This window comes from Micropterus dolomieu, linkage group LG07, assembly GCF_021292245.1.
Source record: "Micropterus dolomieu isolate WLL.071019.BEF.003 ecotype Adirondacks linkage group LG07, ASM2129224v1, whole genome shotgun sequence".
NCBI classification, from domain to species: Eukaryota; Metazoa; Chordata; class Actinopteri; order Centrarchiformes; family Centrarchidae; genus Micropterus; species Micropterus dolomieu.
The window spans coordinates 9,708,118-9,728,042 of NC_060156.1; the positions used below are offsets into that span (position 1 = coordinate 9,708,118).

The 19,925-nt window shown below is 40.4% G+C and overlaps 2 protein-coding genes across 2 annotated transcripts in view; one reads left to right on the forward strand and one right to left on the reverse strand.

The window, feature by feature from the left end:
- map2 (microtubule-associated protein 2) overlaps positions 1 to 13,229 on the forward strand; it is a 101,157-nt gene extending 87,928 nt beyond the window's left edge. Inside the window, exons 19-24 of the mRNA XM_046054505.1 lie at positions 354 to 661; positions 4,651 to 4,743; positions 7,347 to 7,439; positions 9,298 to 9,379; positions 10,653 to 10,765; positions 11,398 to 13,229. Of these exons, the coding sequence (XP_045910461.1) occupies positions 354 to 661; positions 4,651 to 4,743; positions 7,347 to 7,439; positions 9,298 to 9,379; positions 10,653 to 10,765; positions 11,398 to 11,619 (911 nt within the window). The 3' untranslated portion in view covers positions 11,620 to 13,229. The remainder of the gene's footprint in view (positions 1 to 353; positions 662 to 4,650; positions 4,744 to 7,346; positions 7,440 to 9,297; positions 9,380 to 10,652; positions 10,766 to 11,397) is intronic.
- Positions 13,230 to 13,506: 277 nt separating this feature from the next.
- On the reverse strand, positions 13,507 to 19,503 carry myl1 (myosin, light chain 1, alkali; skeletal, fast). The gene is made up of 6 exons (XM_046053789.1): positions 19,363 to 19,503; positions 18,535 to 18,562; positions 16,149 to 16,292; positions 14,833 to 15,006; positions 14,618 to 14,695; positions 13,507 to 14,047 (listed from the first exon to the last, which is right to left on the reverse strand). Exons 1-6 carry the CDS (start codon positions 19,486 to 19,488, stop codon positions 14,019 to 14,021), a joined length of 579 nt encoding a protein of 192 aa, XP_045909745.1. The 5' UTR covers positions 19,489 to 19,503; the 3' UTR covers positions 13,507 to 14,018.
- Between the last annotated feature and the right edge of the window lie 422 nt (positions 19,504 to 19,925).

Below are 19,925 nucleotides of genomic sequence, written 5' to 3' on the forward strand. Positions count from 1 at the left end.
ACTCAGTGTATATTGATAAAACATTTTGATAGGAGACTAATGTCTCAGTGTCATAACTACTGTATATCTGTAAAGTTCTTGTTACGAAACATTTAATGGTCTGAAAAGTGACTTTTAAAAGCCTAAAATCTCAGCATCTGATGACGTAATCTAGACTCTTTCATACTAATCATCAACCCTTTCAACTTTCCACCCCACATACAACAGTGTTTTAGACTTTAGACACAGATATCAGCTACATTAATTTAAAAAAAAATTTTTATAAATATTTTCTAGGACAATTAAAATAGTAGGACTTTATAATAGAGCACCAAATAGTTCCAAACCATCATCCCTATGTTCCTCCCCACTAGTTACAGAAACAGTGCGCTCCCGTTCAGCTCGCAGTGGCCACTCAACCCCCCGCACCCCTGGCTCCACAGCGATCACCCCAGGAACCCCTCCCAGCTACTCATCTTCCTCAAGGACCCCTGGAACCCCACGCTCCCTGAGCTTGATTTCCCAGGAGAGGAAGGTGGCTGTGGTCCGCACCCCACCCAAGTCACCTGCAACCACTCCCAAGCAGCTCCGCATCATCAACCAGCCACTGCCTGACTTCAAGAACATCAAGTCCAAGATCGGCTCTACAGAGAATATCAAGTACCAGCCTAAAGGAGGACAGGTGACGCTCTTCTCCTTCATTTCCTCCCCAAACCTTTAGCACCTGTCAAACTATTTGCTTATTTTTTTTCACCTCTGCAATGTTGCATTCCTACTTTTTACTGGTTTTAAAAATAAATGGAGACAGACACCAACCTTGCCTTGTCTCTATGTATAAAGAAAAGAATCAGTAGACTATATACCATTCGTATGCACTGAGGCCAAATACCCTGGTATGAATTTTACTGTAAAATGTCTAACATCTTCTGGATTTTTCTTCTGCCCTGACATGTTGATTTCCCATGGCCCCTCTCTCCTACCTCCCCACACTCATTGTCTTTTTTTAGTCTCTTAGCTTTGTAGCTTTGTTTTCTCTTAGCTTACCTCTTTCCACTCTTAGTCCATCATCCTGCTGACTCACAAGTGTAAAAGAGCGACGAGTTAAAAAGGAATGGTGCGTTGTGGTAGACAAAAATGTAATTCTTGCAACCATTTCTTAAACATAGAATGTGCTGAATTGATTAAAACTTAAAAAGTAATGAAAAAATATAAGAATTTTGAAAATGTTTTCTTAACTTACAATGCATTAAATTCTTGTGCAAGGGAAAGAAATACTGAGTTTCCTTAAGCCTTAAAAATCTATACAGGTTTATGGGAATGATTAGGCCACAATGTTTTTAAAGCAACACTTATTAATATAAAAGTATAAAGATATATAAAAATATAAGAGAGTCAAGTGTGTAGCAGGAAATTGTGAACCAAAGCAGGACTAAACAGTGAGAAAATACCAAATTTAGATTTGTCAAATGGCAAGAAGAGGGCTCCAAAGAGCTGTCCATGTTGATCTGTGTCTGATGGATATACAGTATACAGAAGTAAGCAGGTGTTTAAGAACACATTATAGCCATAGGCAGGCTATATGCTATCAAGGTTCTGTTACTGTGAGGTTGATATAGAGTCTTCTAAAATCTGCTCAAATCAGCTTTAACATCATTTAGATGAAACACCAAAAGGCATCAGTGTGCCTCAGTTCTCTGGCTGTGTCGCCATCCATTCATCAACACTACTGATCCTCAGGATAAAAACTGAGATGGAGATTTTTTTTAGAATAATTTCACCATAATTTTTTATGCAGACAAGATTGCAATTAAAAATCTACAGTCTACATGATGTCAAATATGTTGTAAATATGCTGTGTCTTAAGTGTCCCAGATTTCAATACAAACAGAAAAGTGACATGACTTGACATCTCAGTGAGTGTCAAAACTGTGAGCAGTATTTGTCCCTTCAGTTTCCCCCCAGCTCTGTGAACTGAGGACAGCGCTCCAGCCTACAGAAATCTGCATTTCAAATCATGTTTTCTGTTGCTGCACAGAATCTGCATTAGCAGGTTGTTTGGGAGTGTATCCCCTACAGTTTGACAAATATTGTGTTCCACTTTGAGTCTGAAACACTGAGTCAGTGCTGCAGCAGGACGAATAGTGATGAAAACAGCAGTGTGTCTGTAGCCATCAGCTCTTACAGGCCTCGGCTGATGACCTGATTAGGAGTGCAAGCGTTTGGCTGACATCTTTATGACTTGCCAGGTCTCTGCGCTACTCTGTGCAGCCAGCCACAAAATAGCGAGGGATCATGCTCCGAACGCCTGCCTGTCATCTACAGGAGACATGGCCTCTGTTGGGTTTTTGTGCATGTGTGTTTATGCGTGCAACGATGCATGCTGGGTCATAATCAGTTACTAAACTGTCAAGTCTGGCAGTGTTGTTCCTAAAGTCTAGTTTGGAGTGGAGGGTAAAAAAAAGTGTCAGGCAGGTTCACAGTTCACAACTTGCATCACGAATCTTAAAAGATTTTATTCTAAACTTTTTTTAGATCTGAAAGTTGTTGCCTGATTTAATGTGAGCATTTGTGAGAGGTTGCCTTGACAACATAGTGCCATGTTGGAAGGCATTTTAGCTGTGCTTTTGTGGAAATGGTTGGGCAATGTTTGAGGGGGAATTTGATTTCTTTGTTTGTGTACCCTTGCCTGAGAACTTGTCACACTTTTTATGTATTATCTGTGTTATGTATTAACACGTGGTGTCCTTCACTTTAGGCAGTTGCTACCTAATGGGTTTTTTTATCCAGAAAACCTTCAGTGTCTTTACCCACAGCCCCCACAATGCGTGTGTGTGTGTGTGTGTGTGTGTGTATGTGTGTGTGTGTGTGTGTGTGTGTGTGTGTGTGTGTGTACGTGTGTGTCACCCCTGGGTGGCAGTGGGTGTCCCTTATCAGACACAAAACTGTGATGGCAGCTTTCAACTAAACACAGGGGTGAGTGTCTAGACAGAGCGGTTGTCCTGATTCCCCAGCTTCTCTTTGGCCACAAGTTAAAGTAATTTGGTTTGCCAGTTAAAGTTTATTTGGATTCAGAAAGAATCTCCTAAAACAAATTCTGCAATTTGTACCTTACATGTGGATTTAACAAAAGCAACTCAGGGATGCATATGTAACAAATTTGATTTAAAAGACAATAATAGAAATACAACAAAAGTAGTATGCATAAATTATTATCCCTATTGGGCCACTGTGGTTTATACCAATATAACAGCAGAAAGTATAGCCAGAGGATAATCCTACAGACATCATTAATGTGGGACCACATATAAACAAACCATATTTATGCACACAAAATATGATGTGCCATTTTATCTCCAAACTGAGTTAAGATGAACTTCAAATTGATGTCGCAATGAGGTTTATACAGTCCTTTTATGTTGAGAAGCAGAATGTGTAGTTTTTTATTTTTCCTTTTAATCTTTCTGCTGCAGTTGACAGAAATGACTAGTTCATTTAGAGGTTTTAACACTGTTGCCACTAGATCAGATGTGTAAGGATAGCAGGGTGATAATCCCAATATATTCCTCTCTTGACCTTTAGTAGCTCCTAGCAGCTCCATGGTCCAAGTAGTTCCAATTTCCAAGCAGCTGTAGTGAGCCCCTCCCCCTTACCCATAGCAGGCCTCTGCCCGGTCACTGACCTGTCCCATTAATTGTCCTTATAGAAGTACAAGGACCAAAATATGCCAACAGAGTCCAAACACAAGGCCTCTTGGATCTGGAAGTCAGTGCTTCGCCTCATCTCTTTTACTCTGTATCTCTCAGCGGCACACGATGTGACCTGGACCCAAGACCTGCTGGTACACCTCAGCACTGTTAATTATGGTGCCATGTGTTTTGTTGAGCCTGGACAAGAGTGCGCCACTGAAATAATTAAAAAACTTTAACATTGTTTTATTTTAATCAATGAATTCATAGATACATTTGAAAGACTATTCTTGATTAATTGCATTTGCATTTTAATGAGGCATTAATAAAGTCATATATAGAAAATAATAAAAGAAAACATTAAATGAAATCATTTAATTTACCAAGTTGGAATTATTTGAATTTTGTAAATGTTAAATGAAATCCAACCCACAGAGTGTCAGCAGGAGCTGTTTGGTCAGCTGTTGTAGAAAGGAGTCACGCATGGGATCATGCCTGCTCTCTGGGTTAGATGTTTTTAGGTGCTCACACATGTTTAAAGAGGTCCATCTTCAAATAAAGTGCTCATCAAATAGAAACGGTACATGTTGAGGCAAATGAAATGCATCACCACAGATAACTGAAGTCAATGATTAACTGAAGTTGTTGGATGATTGATGTTTCCAAAAACCTGGTGTATTTGTTTTTAACAGATGTAAGAATAATACCACATTTATAGAAAACCATGAGTCATTAGTGCACATGCTCATGTTCACTAACACCTACTTGCTAATGCACTGTACATACGATATATGCACACACACATACACACACACACACACACACACACATCAAAACTCAATTAATACTCAGCAGCAGTAAAGACCAAGTAATTTATCTACATCAAACATGTTCTAAAATATTGTACATCAGTGTCCTCTATAGTCTCTTCCATCTTCCCATCCACCATATAAGAGGCCCAAACTATCTCTGTATTTCTCCATAGATTCATATTTTAAACAAGAAGCTGGACTTCAGTCACGTACTGCCAAAATGCAGCTCCAAGGAAAATCTGAAGCACTCTCCCGATGAAGGAAATGTATGTACCCTTCTGTCATGACCAAGTGTTCTCTTCCCTCTTGATCCCTAAATGGAGGAGGAGTATGAAGACCATAATTTAATTCTAGTTTGTTCCTACTGTATATTTTTATTTAAATCCAATTAAGTGACATGCAACAAGTGTATTTTGTTGTGCTGTGAAAATCTGGATAAATGGCTACTGCAGCTTGATGGTTTAGTATCATAGCACCTTAGTTTGTCCCTAACCTGCACTCCCTGTTTTCCCACTGTAGTCGGATTCTTACCCTTGAACCTCATATGTAATTCATTGTCTATCTTTTCACCCTTTCCCTATCACTTTTAAAGTTTAGCTTTACAATTGTTCTTTTAAGCGTTGTTTTACTCAAATACACACAATCTGCCAATGAAAACAGAGCAACTGGTCTGATGTTAGCCACCTTTTATTTGTGAGAGAGCAGTGCCATAAAACTCAAAATAACCCAACTTCTTGGCACTAAGTTGGCCTCATGGTTAGAGGGAGCCAGATGACCAAAGCCATATGCTGGCAAACGTCTGCCCTGCTCAAATGTCCTTGAGCAAGTTACTTTAAATCCTAGCAGCTCCATCTAACAACTGTGGCTTGACCTCCCATTGGAGGGGGCTAAATAAGAGGGAAAGATTGCCTACAGAAATTGCTGTCATCATTTTTCTTTGGTTAGTTTCCCATTGATCCTTTTAATACTGTCTAGTTTTGTGTTTGGCAGTTAGTTTTCACTGTCTCGAGTTAAATCTGTTCGAAATTATAGCTTTAATTTTGCTATATGTAAATTTTTTTTTTCTCCCTGCGAAAAAGGGAATAAATGCTCGCTTTCAGCATGAAGCGTGTCCCACAATTCACAGAAATGTGAGGTTTTATGGATCTGATGCTATACCATCTAGAAAGAGCATTTTTGCTTAAATTTTGTGACATTAAATGTGTGAATCTTTTGCTGTCATGGTTCGCTTACAGTGCCGCACTGTTGTAGTCAAAGGAAAGAAAGTCCTAAAGCATTTATATTATTTTAATCAGGAGCAGATGAATAAACATCTGCCCCCATCAAAAAGAAAAGGGCAGCATTTTTTGTGAAAATTAAACATCTCAAACAATTGTCATGCATAGCTTAATTTCTAATGTAATTTTACTGACACTAACATTCAGGGGTGGTTGCTATAATCAACTCAAACTGAGGGCAATTTTAACACTTTGTTTCATTGGTTGTGAGCACTGTTTCATTTCAGCTACAGTTTATTCCTGCCTTTTTTCTCTTACTTAAGACCATAAGGGCTCACTTATCAGACATTTTGCCAATATGTTGCTCACTCAAGGGAAGGCAACAACAGCAAACAATGCACTAATTGGCAAATGAATGCATGCTTAGTTAACCACCTGCAAACTGCTGAACAAAACTCAGTTCAAAACTTCCTCTTCTAGTTTGTCATATTTCTGTCTGGTACACTACATCATATATACCTACAAGAGGTATTATGTACTCTCATTCTTGTTCTCATGAACACTTTCATTCTTAGTTACATTCAGTAGTGTTTTGAACACTGAGTAAGCCTTTTGCATATTTTTATAATGGGTGTACAGTATTTCAAAGCATCAAGTATTGCTTTGGTCCACTCAAGTTATCCCATCATGGTCTTGTCTCTCCTCTCCTCTCGTCTCCTCTCCTCTCCTCTCCTCGAGAACTCTTAAGTCCTTTCGTCACAAAATGTGATGAATATGTATGTTTGTCTTTTTCCTATTCGGTGTAGTTCCCATTGCTTTTACTGTGCTCCTGGTTAAAGTGTAATTTTGTTTTGTTAGTGCTTTGTACTGTGCCAACTCTGCTGTGTCTACATCTCACTCCTGCTTTCTCTCCTTGCAGCTACAGAGAGCCATTTACCATCGCAGCACACTCACATTGTGTCATCCTCGCACCCTAAACTACTGATCCCAAGTGTTTGCTGCTTTTATTTTTCATCTATTTGGATATTGAGTATGAACGCGGGAAGTGCAAAACCATGAAGTAAATTCTGGCAACTTATTTAAGTATGTTCTCGAGGAGTTGTCTCTTTTTGCGACACAGTGATGCCAAGATTTCCTGAAGGTTTTGCATTCCTTTATGCAGTCAAAAACACATTATAATTGCAGCAATATCTCAAAGCATCAAGATACTCCACACCAACTAGTTTTGGCTTCAACTTTAGCTCCATTTGTTACGGGGAATCCAGTGTTTTAAAGTATGTAGTTTGATTTCTCAAGTAGAGTAAAGAGGATCATCTTGAGGGGTCACCAGATCTACCCAGAAACTGAGACCAGGTTTGGCACATTAACCAGGCTGACTCTAATGTGTCAAAACTCACACTGGGAGACATGTAGTGAGATGAATATGTCTTGCCTTTTCATTTAAAGTCACTGTATCCATTGAATGATGTTTGTCCAGAGCAGAACAGGGGAACCACTAGGTCAAATATTTCCGTCTACAATCCAGTCAAACAAACTCAGATGTCAATGACGGAATATTTAAACAGTGGGAGGAAACTAACTGTTTAAAATGAAGTGCCATGCCAGAAAGCCCGAGCCTTTTCCCACCTCATTCCTCACCTCCGCCCCTGCAGGTTCTCATCCCTACTGTTAAGCTGGACTATAGCCATGTTCAGTCTAGGTGTGGGTCCTTGGACAGGCGGGGCTACTCGGCACGAGGTGGAAACGTGAGTCTTGTGCCGCAAGTCCATTGTCTCAGTGTTATTTCTCTGTTGTGTTGTGGGTTTTTTTTCTTTGTGTGTTGCATTTTCCTTTTCCACCTTGCTTTACATTTTCCCAGTTCATTGTCAAGTCACTCGCTCATTAAGGCAGCAGTGCTGGTGCTCTTTAGTTGACTTCTCTTGATAGACACGGCATTCTCCAGTCGTGGTTTGTGTCCCGCGAGGAATTTACGATACTCAAGGCTGAATGTTTCCTCCTCCGGCACCTGATAACGTTTTGGACTCTAGCAGTGTTCTTCTGCCTGTGAGGGTACCAGCGTGCTTTTGTGCAGGCACAATTCCATTTTCCACAAAGTGTGCTCTCTTCGTGGCTCTTTGGGAATTTGGTGACTCACTGTGCACCACGGTTGGAGGAAAGAAACATCAGGGAGGTGTTACTGGTAATCCGGCAGTGCACTGTAATTTTGCATTTTGCACTGTCCACTGCCTGCCAGCTCAGAGAAGGTCAACAGTGCACTACTCCCATGTTCTGTGATTTTTCAGTCTAATTGGTGGTGCCACACTCTTAAAGGCTTAAAATCACAAAAAACAACTTTTATTCATGTTTTGTTTGTGTGTTTAACTTTTATTATACATTAGTCGGAATGTAAACTATCTAAATGCATAGAGAAAGACTCAAGATCAACATCTCCCATCCAGCAGGTAGCATGCTGGCTGAAGCACTTCCCTCTGAAGTTGATTAACTCCTATGACAGCCATCTGAATGTGGCTGTTATAGTGTGTAAGAGTCTGCAGTCTCTGGGACAACAGAGACGTGTGTCAACTTTTTTCCAAGAAGTTTAGACTAATTTTAAAAAACCTGACCGGACATTTCCCTTCCTGTCAACCTGCAGTACCAAAACCAGTACTAGATATTTTTTTTATAAATCATGCAACAAAAAATCATCTTAGGAATGAAAAAGATTCCAACAGTACAATGGTTAGTTTTATGTTAATGTTTTATGTGAACAATGTTCATAGACTTCATAAAGAAATGATTACTGGGGAGAATCTGCAGCCTGACGTTCAACCACGCTGACACAAACCACGTCTCATCTCTGACTTTAAACCCCATGCTGTACACCAAATCATATGTCACAAAAGACCAACCAAATCGGTGACGTGGCAAAGTGATTGCTGACCACAGGCGTGATTCATCTCCGGACGTGGTGTATCTCTTCTTGTTCATCGTGCTGTGTCTAAAGCTCTATAGCTCCGCTCTGTTTGCTGTCTCATCGGTTCACTCCTTACATATCTCTCTGTGGTTTTCTCTTCAGATCCCCCAGGGTGTGTCACATAACTGCATATCCTTATCCCCTCTTTGCCTGTGGCCTCTTTCAACTTTGCATTCCTTCTTTACTGCCTTACACCGAATCCTCACTCTTGTGGTGCATATTTGACAGGTTTTCTGAATGCGCCAATACATTTTTAGCTCAAGACACAGTTACAGCACATAGCTTGTGTTCAGTCTTGGTTTGGTTGCTTAAACAGACACCAGCATTTCCCCGCACAGCAGAACACAAGGACTGTTATTTAACAGTCACTGGTTTTCTGCTTTTGTGCTTTCTTGCTTGTGTGTTCTAATAATTACATGTAATTAGATATTACTGTGTTGGAAATGTGGAAAACTGAAGCCTTTAATTCTCAGTTGATACCCAATAATTTTCTTCCAACAGCATAGTACAGATCAGATACACTATATCCTTCTCTTTAATTCAGAAAAGGGGTCTCCTATGTGAGCATCTTTTGAGGTCAGTTGGAATTTATAGCCTCATTGTGCACTGTGAGCTCTGACATTGTCTTTTCATGATGTTGCTTCTTCTAGGTGCAGATACAGAACAAGAAGATTGACTTGAGCCACGTGACCTCCAAGTGTGGCTCTCTAGACAACATCCATCATCGGCCAGGTAACAGTCAGCCTGTTTTCTTTCAGGGGAAACTGAGGTGTAACGCTAGAGGTGGCAACGGCGAAGTAAAGGTTAGAAAACAATGCTCGCGAGCAGAAGGTCGTCTGTGCGACCTCTAACCTTGCAAAATGAATTCATATGCGTGATGTCCAGCACTCTTTAGCACTGCTTACATGCACTTGAGGTCTATTGCGCTGTTCAGTTCAGACTGTGGTTGTACCGGCAGGGGTGCAGTCAAGGTAGCCACGGCCACCCTGATAAAAGCTCCCCAGTGGCCCCCTTTCCTCGTAAAACGCAAAAAGAAAAAAAGAAGCTACATTTGTATTTGTCTGTGAATCAGATGTCATTTTCCAGATAATGTATCCGCATACAGGTCACATGATTAGACTTGAGACAGTATGTCACTCACAAAAATGTTTTGCACTGTAGCTGTTTGTAAACTGGCAATAAAGTGCAATTTAATGCAATTTAAGTAACAACTGTAAATTGCAGTTTATATTTCACTCCTGAAATAACACTTCAGTCAGACGAAGCTGCTGCACTGATCTGTGGAAGCTAACAATAAACCTAATTTGGATTGACAGCTCGATGGATCTGTCCACAGGCGGCCGCATGTGGGAGGTGTTGTGATTCCTGGCGGCCTCGCTGAGTTCTGTGTGTTTCAACGCTGAGTGTGTGCGACGTGGCTGAACTTTTGATGAACTCGATTGGGTCAAACCTGGGGAGGGTTATACATCCAGTTTAAATTCTTCATTCGTATCACTGACAGTAAAAGAACCAAAAACAGCATTTTCACAGTCAGAGTTTACGATCTAACATCTAACGCAGCTGGCTGTAAAACTTTACAGGGGTGCATAGTAGGCCCAGAAAAAGATACAGTCCACAGCAAGATTTGATGGTTGGAACTGGCCTTTTTTCATTCATTACCATTGTATGCGAGACAGGTGTCCAGTGAACTTGCTGTAGTTGCTGCCGTTAGGTGTAAAAACCCACCCACATGGGTTTGTGGTGACTACTTCAGGTCCTGCAGCTCCATCTGCTGGTCCCTTTCATTACAGAGGGCTTGCTGAGCATGCATGCTCTTTCACTACAGCATTACACATTCACTTTACCAATGAAATCTCTTTCAACAGACCATGTACAAGCAAAATGTTCAACCACCTAGACCCTTTTTTAACCTTTAGTCAGTTGCTACCACTGTTTGTAGCTAGGGAGGTATCTCATATCTCAATTCTCTCTGTACAGTTTTCACACTTCCTTTACTTCTCCCCAGGGGGCGGTAACGTGCGTATAGAGAGTGTGAAGTTGGACTTTAAAGACAAAGCCCAAGCCAAGGTGGGTTCCCTGGATAATGCTCACCACATTCCTGGTGGAGGCCATTTTATGGTAAGTGTCAGCTCCATACTCCCCATCCATGATTTAAAGGAGAACAAGTTTTTGAGAGATTGTCTTAATAGTCAATTTAGATATCAAGAAACACTTAATTTATTCTTTCTTTGTGTAAAGACTTTTAAGTTGCCTTTATTTGTACATTTACTGTGAAGAGAATGTAGACAGAAGAATCATCCATGTGTCTATAAACATTACTGTTATCTTAGAAGATGGATACATAGTCTAATATGCTGTAGGGTAAAACTGGTAAAGTTTTAATGAAAGAAGTAATAGAAGTACATGAAATATATATATAAACTGAGTGTTTCCAACAAGCCAATCTTCCAAAAACTTGTTGTATTCCTTTGTCAGCCTGAGTGGGTAGCAGTAAAGGTATAGTATGCGACACTATCAATAATTAATGTAGAAGTTAATCCAACTAACCCCAAGTTGTGTTCTTCAAATATTCAGTTAGGCTCTGAAGTCAACTCAGGACTAAGAGCAACCTGGAACGGAGTTTTTCAGTGTGCAGTTGTTCTTAAGCCGACTCACAAAGATACATATATAAATGATTCATTCTACATGTTATGAAAACGTATCTCTTCTTCCCCAACCACGTCTCATGTCACGCCACCTGCCTCTGTTAGATTGAGAGCCACAGGCTGATGTTTCGCGACCAGGCCAAGGCACGAGTGGACCACGGAGCCGAGATCATTGTCCAGTCGCCGGGCCTGTCCAGCTCTGTGTCTCCCCACCGCCATCGGGAGAGCCAACTATCATCCTCCGGCAGTCTCAACATTACAGAGTCGCCGCAGTTAGCAACCCTGGCTGAGGATGTCACTGCAGCTCTGGCCAAGCAGGGTCTGTGAACACTGGACCACTGGATCCCTGGACATCACTCGCCCTGATTCCTTCAAACTTTTCTGCCCACTCCTGCCACCCTGAGGCCAACCTCAGCTAAACCACAGCCTCTAAACATCTCCACTTCAAGATCCATCACTCCACTATAAGTAGAGACTCGAATTAGGAGCTACTGTACTTTGGTCCTCTTTATTTCCTGTCTATTTTAAACCCAAATGTGCTATTTCTGATTCATTTAGTTGACCTTTCTCTTTTTGAATGATGTTGCATAGAATAGTTCAGTCTGAGCACTGGTCCTCGATTAAGTGGTATATACTAAGTGGGGACCAGGTATTGGCTTGCCTGCTCCTGGTGTTTTGAAGAAGCTACAGCCTTTTTTTCTACATTAAATAAGAAGTAAAGTGGCCAGCACACCATGCAGCACATGTTGTTCCTGCTCAGTAAACGTGCATGGACGCCAAACCCCCTAACAAACCGAGCATCCTTACTGCAAGTCATTTTTGTCATCCAATATATAATATATTTAACAAATATATAGAAACATGTATAAAAATACCAGTTCTTTGCCATCTACATGTCCTGAAAACATTTTAAAAGGAAGTGACAATATGGCTATAAAATATACCTGTAAAATTGCATTACGCAAAAACTAGGTCATGTTATGACAAGCATGTATTGATTCTAATATTAAAAGAGGCTATTTTGTAATCTTAAAAAAAGGATTTTAATAAGTTATTTCCTCAGTTATTGGGTAAAGATTAAACAAGTTCATGTTTTGTAGTTATTAGTTGTTTACAGTGTAATGCTTGGTGACAGTGTCAGACAGCTGATTTGGTGTTGCTAAGGAATGCATCTCAGTCCTGTTAAAGAGCGTCATACACATATACCTACTCAGTAGTTCAACACAGACTCCTGTTTATATATCAGGATAACATTAAACACTGGAGCTCATTTCACAAGCATCCATCCAAAAAGGAAACAGCCAAAAGAATCATGTCTCTACAGCTGCAGATATTCAGCTGACATGAATGAACAGTATGGACATTCCTCCGCTAACACAATGCTGAGTTTGCACTCATCAGGACTGTCTGAAGCGCAGGAGAAGGCGCTACAGATGCGACTTGAGATTTAGCAGAAGATGCAGCTATTCTGAAATCTGTCTGTGTGTGTGCGTTTTGGTGCAGATCCCATGCTGTTTTACGATGTATGCTGCCGTATCTGGGTGTTTTGTTGCAATATGTGGGAGACGAAAGTTGGAAAAAATATTTTGAAAAATCCATTAAAAAGACAATTCATGAAAGAAAAATAAAACAGCCGAGGTAACTCGGAACCTGTTACATCTGTTAGGAAAAAGTGTTTGGGTGATCTAGTTTCTTTTTCAGACTCCATTTGTGGTATATCCTGCCTCCTGCCTAATTACTGCCCTCACCTGCGACCGTTTGTTTGCTTCTGTGTTTTTTCTGCATAACCCATCTCCGTGTGACCCCTTCCCACCTCCTGCTCCACCCTACAGCAACTGTAAATGTACTTAAAAGGTCAAGTAGATGTACGCAGTTTTTTTCTTGTTGATATGACACCAATTACAATAATTAATGACAATAAAAAGGACAAAAAGTGATACTGGAGTACTGTCTTCTATTCAGAATACAAGACATACAGTTAATAGGAATTTGGTTTGAGGAAGTTTATAGCTGATCGACTGCTAGCTGTCGCTTCATATTTGATGGACGGAGTGGTATCAATGTTTTCATCCAACTCTCAGCAAGAAAGCGAATAAGTATGTTTCACAAAATTAAATTAAACTGCTCCTTTAACGTGCATCCAGCTGAATGAATCATGCAAATTATTTCAAATAGAGTCAAAAATTTGAAAATTAAATGGGAGTTTGTGAAAAGTTTATTGTGAAATGGCAGAGGGTACAATAAGTTAAGACCTAGGGATTGGTTGGATGTGGAGTGGATTCATTTTGATGGCCAGTCCTGGTCCAAACCAGCCACTTCACTGGCAGATGGAGAGCCATCCAGACAGAAAGTGAAGGGAGGGGGATTGTCATCATTATCCCACCTTCCCTTCCATCACCGTTCCACTGTGAAAACCAGTGATGATTTAAAAGAAAAAAAAGCCCAATGAGACAGGGGTACTTTGGGTGAAAATGAGGAAAGAAACAGCTTGTTGGAAATAAGGACGGTTCCCGAACAGGAGGAGGAGAGGGGGGAGAAAAAAAAGCACCAGTTGGACAAAAGAAAAAAAAAAGTTTTGAATAAAACAAAAGAAGGGTTCAGGAAATGACATCTCATAGTCCTTTGTTCCCCCTGCTTCCTCAGGTGGTACAGGAAACAGTGAGTGGATGTCGCGACACCATGGGGTCTGCACAAATACGATGCTCACCACCGCAGTGGCAGGGTCCTTACACAGACATGATGTGCTTGACAAAGGCTGCAGATGGAGACCAGGGCACCACACAGAGAGGACAGGAGAGAGGGTAAAATGAGTGAGTGAGGAAAGGAATAAGAAAAGAATCCAATAAAGTGGGTTAAAGGGCTTGTTAGGCTTGAAAGTCACAACTATAAATAACATAGAACAGTTGGGAAATTGGCTACAACACATTAAAATGTTTTTGGGCTGGTGTATTCACTTTTTTGGAATATCTGTGGAAAGTGGGAATTTCTGTGGAGACCTTCTGTGTTAAATAAGCATTTAAAGGGGCACTCCAGCAATTTTGTAACACACTGCCATAAAAATGGAGGTCATATGGGGCAGATTAAAGAAGCACGGTCAAAATCGAAGCAGCAACGATCGAGATATCCTGACTGTGGTCGAGATATGATCCTAGTAGTCCCTTATGATGGTAACACCAGGGTTACTTTTTCCCTCCAGAGCCAAAAAAGACAGAGAACTTTCCTTTTTCACAGTACTTGTCAGTAATCATTTTGTATGTTTAATAATGGTGTAAATAATGTTTACATGAGCATTTTACTAGTCATAATGTTGTAATTTCTGGCTCACCCTCATAGTTGACACAGCCGTTCTCATCCTCCTGTCCTGCCATGAGAGCATCGATCTCAGCCTCAGTCATCTTCTCTCCTGTAGGGGGAGGCAGAGGAGCATGAGTTAACAACACACACACACACACACACACACACACACACACACACACACACACACACACACACACACACACATACACAGAAAGACACCACCAGTGCCCTGGCCTTACTCACCCAGTGTTGACAGAACAATACGCAGCTCAGCACCCATCACTGTGCCGTTGCCCTCCTTGTCGAAGACGCGCAGACCCTCAACATAGTCCTCAAATCCGGCCTTGTTTGGGCTGTTGATGATGGTCTGGAGCATGGGCAGGAAACCCTCGAAGTCTACTCTCTTGCTGGCCATGTCTGCATGAAAGGAGACAGAGATGACATCCAGAGGTGGGCAAGCCAGTTAGGTGTGAGACAAAAGGCACCAATAATCCTTGTCATCACATTTTCTGCACCTCTAATTTAGTATATTCACCTTTCTGAAAAAGTGCAGTATTGGACTGATACATGTTGTGTTTTTTTGTTTCACATATAATCATATTGGGTATTTTGCAGACTTGCTACAATCTTGACCGTGTCGCAGTGCTGAGTGAGGTGAAGTCCTGGTTTTGTCAGTAATGACTGAGCATGGTGTTGCTATTTTGGTTTTACGCCTGCATCATCACCTGTCTGCACAGACTAGATCAGAGACATGCATCAAGACTACAATTCCCTGCTTTTTTCACAATATGATCAAGCAATATGTGTGATTAAAAACCTTGACCAAATATAAAGTACAAAGAGCAACATCAGATCCTTTCTTGAATAGAAGAAAAGCATTGTTGCCCTGACCTCTTAAGAGTTGTGTCTGAGCTCACTGGCCTGCAACTATTTACTCAACTATTTACTCTAATATACAGTTCATTTAAAGGTAAACATTTTTGTCCCTACTATATTTGCTTCATTTCTGAGACAATTTTGTGGCAGATCTGCTACATGTGTTCTCTCAATAACAATTTTCAAAGGAGAGGACAACAGCTGATTTGACTGAACATGACTGACTCCAGCCACAAAAGCAGCCACAAATAATTTCTTCCTCATAATCCATATCTGCTTTAAAGTTGCAGTGTGTGCCTCTTTTATAAATTATACCTGAAAAGCATAACACCATGCACACCGGTGATGAATGTAAACAGAGCTGTACATTACTGGTTACCACACACACTCAGACAAATCTGCCATATGAACATCTGATCTGTTTTAATCATTTTTATTTCAAAGTGCTGCTAGTAATGACTAAAATGCACACTGCAAATTATACTGATTTTTTTTTACTCCCTAAAAAATCATCAGTTATATATTGTGACTAACAGGACTTGAAGTGGTATTTTGTATGTCCAGTAGTGTGCAGTAGCCTAACAGTCACTATAACAAATAGTGCAAAACGTCCAAAAGTAGCTTAAAACTGCATAACATTACTATCTAATTCAATGACAGAACAAATGCTAAATATCTCTTACCATCATTGGAGGGGTTTCCCAGCAGTTTGGCCACTTCCTTGTTGGTGGGGTTCTGTCCCAGAGCGCGCATGATGTCAGCGATCTGGTTGTAAGCCACCTTGCTATCACCCACCCTGTCGAACAGACCAAAGGCCTCCCTGTAGTCTGCAGAGTGGAGGGAGAAGAGGATATCATCACCTCAATGAATCCAATCTGATCTGATTTCTGTTTGTACGTGAATAATGACTAAACTGTACTTAGTGGTATCATCATTCTTTACATTATTTTTTTATATTATATGCTAAGCTGCAGTAGTATTGTATCCATCATGGTAATTTCTTTAGAAAGTGATTGTTCCTGTAGTAAATTTTAAATGACTTACTGAGGTTTTATTTGTGTGGTGTTATAAATTATAGTGTTGAAAACAATAATTGTTATTTAAAAAAGGAAATTGTTATTTAAAAAAGGATTTTTATTTAAAAAAGGATTTTTTTTATTTATATTTATTCATTTTATTATATTAATGTACTGTGCTAGAGTTCATCTGCAGATCCAAATATAAGTAGTGAAGCAGCATTTTACATTTAATTGCATTAAACCTTGTTTACACTTATGCTTGTGTTTTTCTTATTTATGTGTCTTAAAATATTCTTATATAAATATATTACATGTAATATATAATATATATGTAATATATAATATATATGTAATATATAATATAAATAAATATTCTAATCTAATTTTTATTTTCCTAAAAAGTCACATTATGTTGAGGTTTAATAATTAACATTGTTAAAGGTACAATGATTTATGTAGCTCTAAAATGTATTTTTTAATATTAAATATATTTCTCTGCATTCTCTATAGCAGTGGTCCTGCTGACATAAATTAGACCATGGACCCCATTTGTCCCAGAATCGCTCATCTGATAGGATTTTGGCTTTTAGATGTTTTATTCCAGAAAGTGTATGAAATCCATGACCAAAATAGCCATGTGTTCTGTCACTATTTTACTTATGGATGGAATTATAGTGAAAATAAATGATCCCCCTTTTTGATGGGGACCCCCTGGAACCTCCTGAAGGACCCCCTATAGTGTGTGGAAAATGCTTTTTACACACACTATAGTGCAGAACTGGAGACAATGTTTTGCATTTCAAGTGTAGCTGTGGCTGTTGCAAGCCTCCAGTGGGTGGAGACAGCTCCACAAACTGACAATGGAAATTTATAACAAGGGCAAGACACCTCTGTAGGTTGTGGTACTAAAGAATGAGTGGACTGACTGCTGTTGAGCTCTGTCACCCTTCATGCTATTTCTATCTCAGCTGTCTCTTCTCTCTCTCTCTTTTCCCCTCTCTCAGCTGGTCCAATGGCCCTTTTAAAAGACCACCTTGGAATTGACAAACATAGCTGAGAATATGAGCTCCCTCCTTTTAAAGGCAGGGCCCTCTGTGGGTGAGCTGAGTAAAAGTAGGGAATGCTGACTGCAGTGTAACCAGCAGCCAGCCAGGCGACAGGTCTGGTCCAATGGTGTCCAATCCAGGGTAAAAAAGGACCCAACAGCACACATGTTTTTCTTAATTTCACTTAACTAGTCTTCTGAACTACCTATCTGTAATCCCTGTAAAGAGCTGCTGAAATATTTGACTGCTGTGAAAACATGTAGCTTCTTGGCACATGATTTGATATCCCTGATCTAGTGACACAGAGTCTCCAACAATGGCCCAATAAACAATCTGCAGTTAATATCAGGACACAGGGATTAACTAAATCGATATGTGATACTTCAGTAATTATATGAAGCTTTCTAGATCAGGAGTCTCCAGCTATGGTTAATATGTGATATATTAATATAAAAACAACTAATATAATTTAAAATAAAAAAACAGGTGACCATCACCTGCTGCATATATTCTTCATTTAAAAAAATATATAACTAGCAATGCATTTAGCCAAGAAATTATGATTCTGTTTAAAATACCACCACATTGTGGATGTTTTCTTTGGAGTAACATTGGAGTATGTATTTGCTTCAACCAAGCTGTTAAAAACACACTTGTTTTTATTTCATGTGACATTTTAATGTTGACTTAAAATGTACTGGACACCTGGACACGTGGTTTCTTAGCTTCATAGCCAATATCATATTTTACAAAATACCTGCTGTTCTGGATGGTCAAAACACAAAAATTACCCACCATACTATTTTAAGCCCAGTGACAAATCTCTACATAGTTTTGTTCTCAAAAGTATAAGTCTCTTGCATAGTGATTTAGGCTATTATATTGATGGCTATTCGGATTGCCCAGGCTGCGGGCCAAAGAGATAATTAAGAGAAAGGTATGTTGAGTTTTGTGAACTGCATGGGGTGTCACATGGTTGCAAAGGTAAAATGAGGTGTACTTACCGTCAATCTGGTCGGGGCTGAATTCGATCTAGAAGACAATACAAAGCAGCCATATTAGTATAATGCATACTAATGCAAGAGTTTTGACACAAAGTTTCATTGACAACGCAACCTCTTTTATTCAAAAGGCCAGCATTACCAGGCATAATTCCCACTTAATCTGGACTAATTAATCAGGTCTGCGCAGGGATTAAACGTGTCTCTTTGCCCATATTAGCTTCACATGGTGGCACCCGATCCGTGGAGGTCCATCTTTAGCTACATTAACATGTCCACATTTGGTGTCATCCTGCATTGCTATCAAACATCAGTCACCGTTCTGTTAGTCCAATCCAGGGAGCCAGGGGGCGTGGCCTTAGCCGTGGTGCGCTATCCATGGTTCTAGTTATTCTCCCCAGTCCTCCGTACACTTCTGAGTGTTTTCCTTCCATCCTCCTGCTGCTCTGCTAACTAACTAACTAACTGTGCATCCACTCCTAGGTATTCATATAAATGTTTCAAGACTGGTTAAGATTTGTTTGTGCTTGGACAATTATGTGAAGGTGAAAGCGGATGTGTATTAAACCAAAGACCCCACGATGAGATTTTGACCACAGCCACCAAAACCCCAATCTTTTTCCCCCTATGATATGCAGGTAAAATTAGGGCGCATTTGCACTTTAAATGCATTGGCACCTATGATCAAAGTAGTCCTCGGTTAAATGTGTTAAACAGAACACATTTTCTCCTCAAGCATCCCTCTGGAAAACACTAAACTCGGTCTATTATGCCATGCAACTCAGAGAGTGAATGGACAAGTCAAATCCCAGCTCTTCCCGATCATTGTACCTTGACGGCGGACAGGTCGACAGCGGGAGCTGCTGCGGGAGCAGGTGCTGGCTCGGGTGCAGGTGCTGGTGCTGGTGCAGGTTCGGCCTTCTTGGCGGGAGCCTTAGCGTCCTTCTTGGGTGCCATTTCAGCTGATAGTAGAACTACTTTTTTCCTGAAGCACAGACAATTCCCGGTTCGGGTGACAACACAAGGAGTGTAGCACAGAGTGGAGGGGACTCGGAGCAAGAAATGACGGTCTGGGTGTATATATATGGGGCTATTTTTCCTCTTGACCCCCGTCAACGCTGTCCCCGTGTAAGGATTGGTTAGAGGATGGGAGGGGGTTGGGTGTGTTGAGGGAGTCCTCTCTAAACATGGATTGTAGGGCTGCGCGCCAGAAAGTGTGTATTTATGCCATATATCTATAATCTGAAACGAAAACATTGGAAACAGTGTGAAAGGTTATCTGGGGCCATGTGATTTCCTGTAGGCCACAAGTCTTACACACAGCAGTTCCACCTTTACGCACAAAGTTGCGCACCATTACGCACACTGGTCTGGGAAACATTCGAGGCTATTTG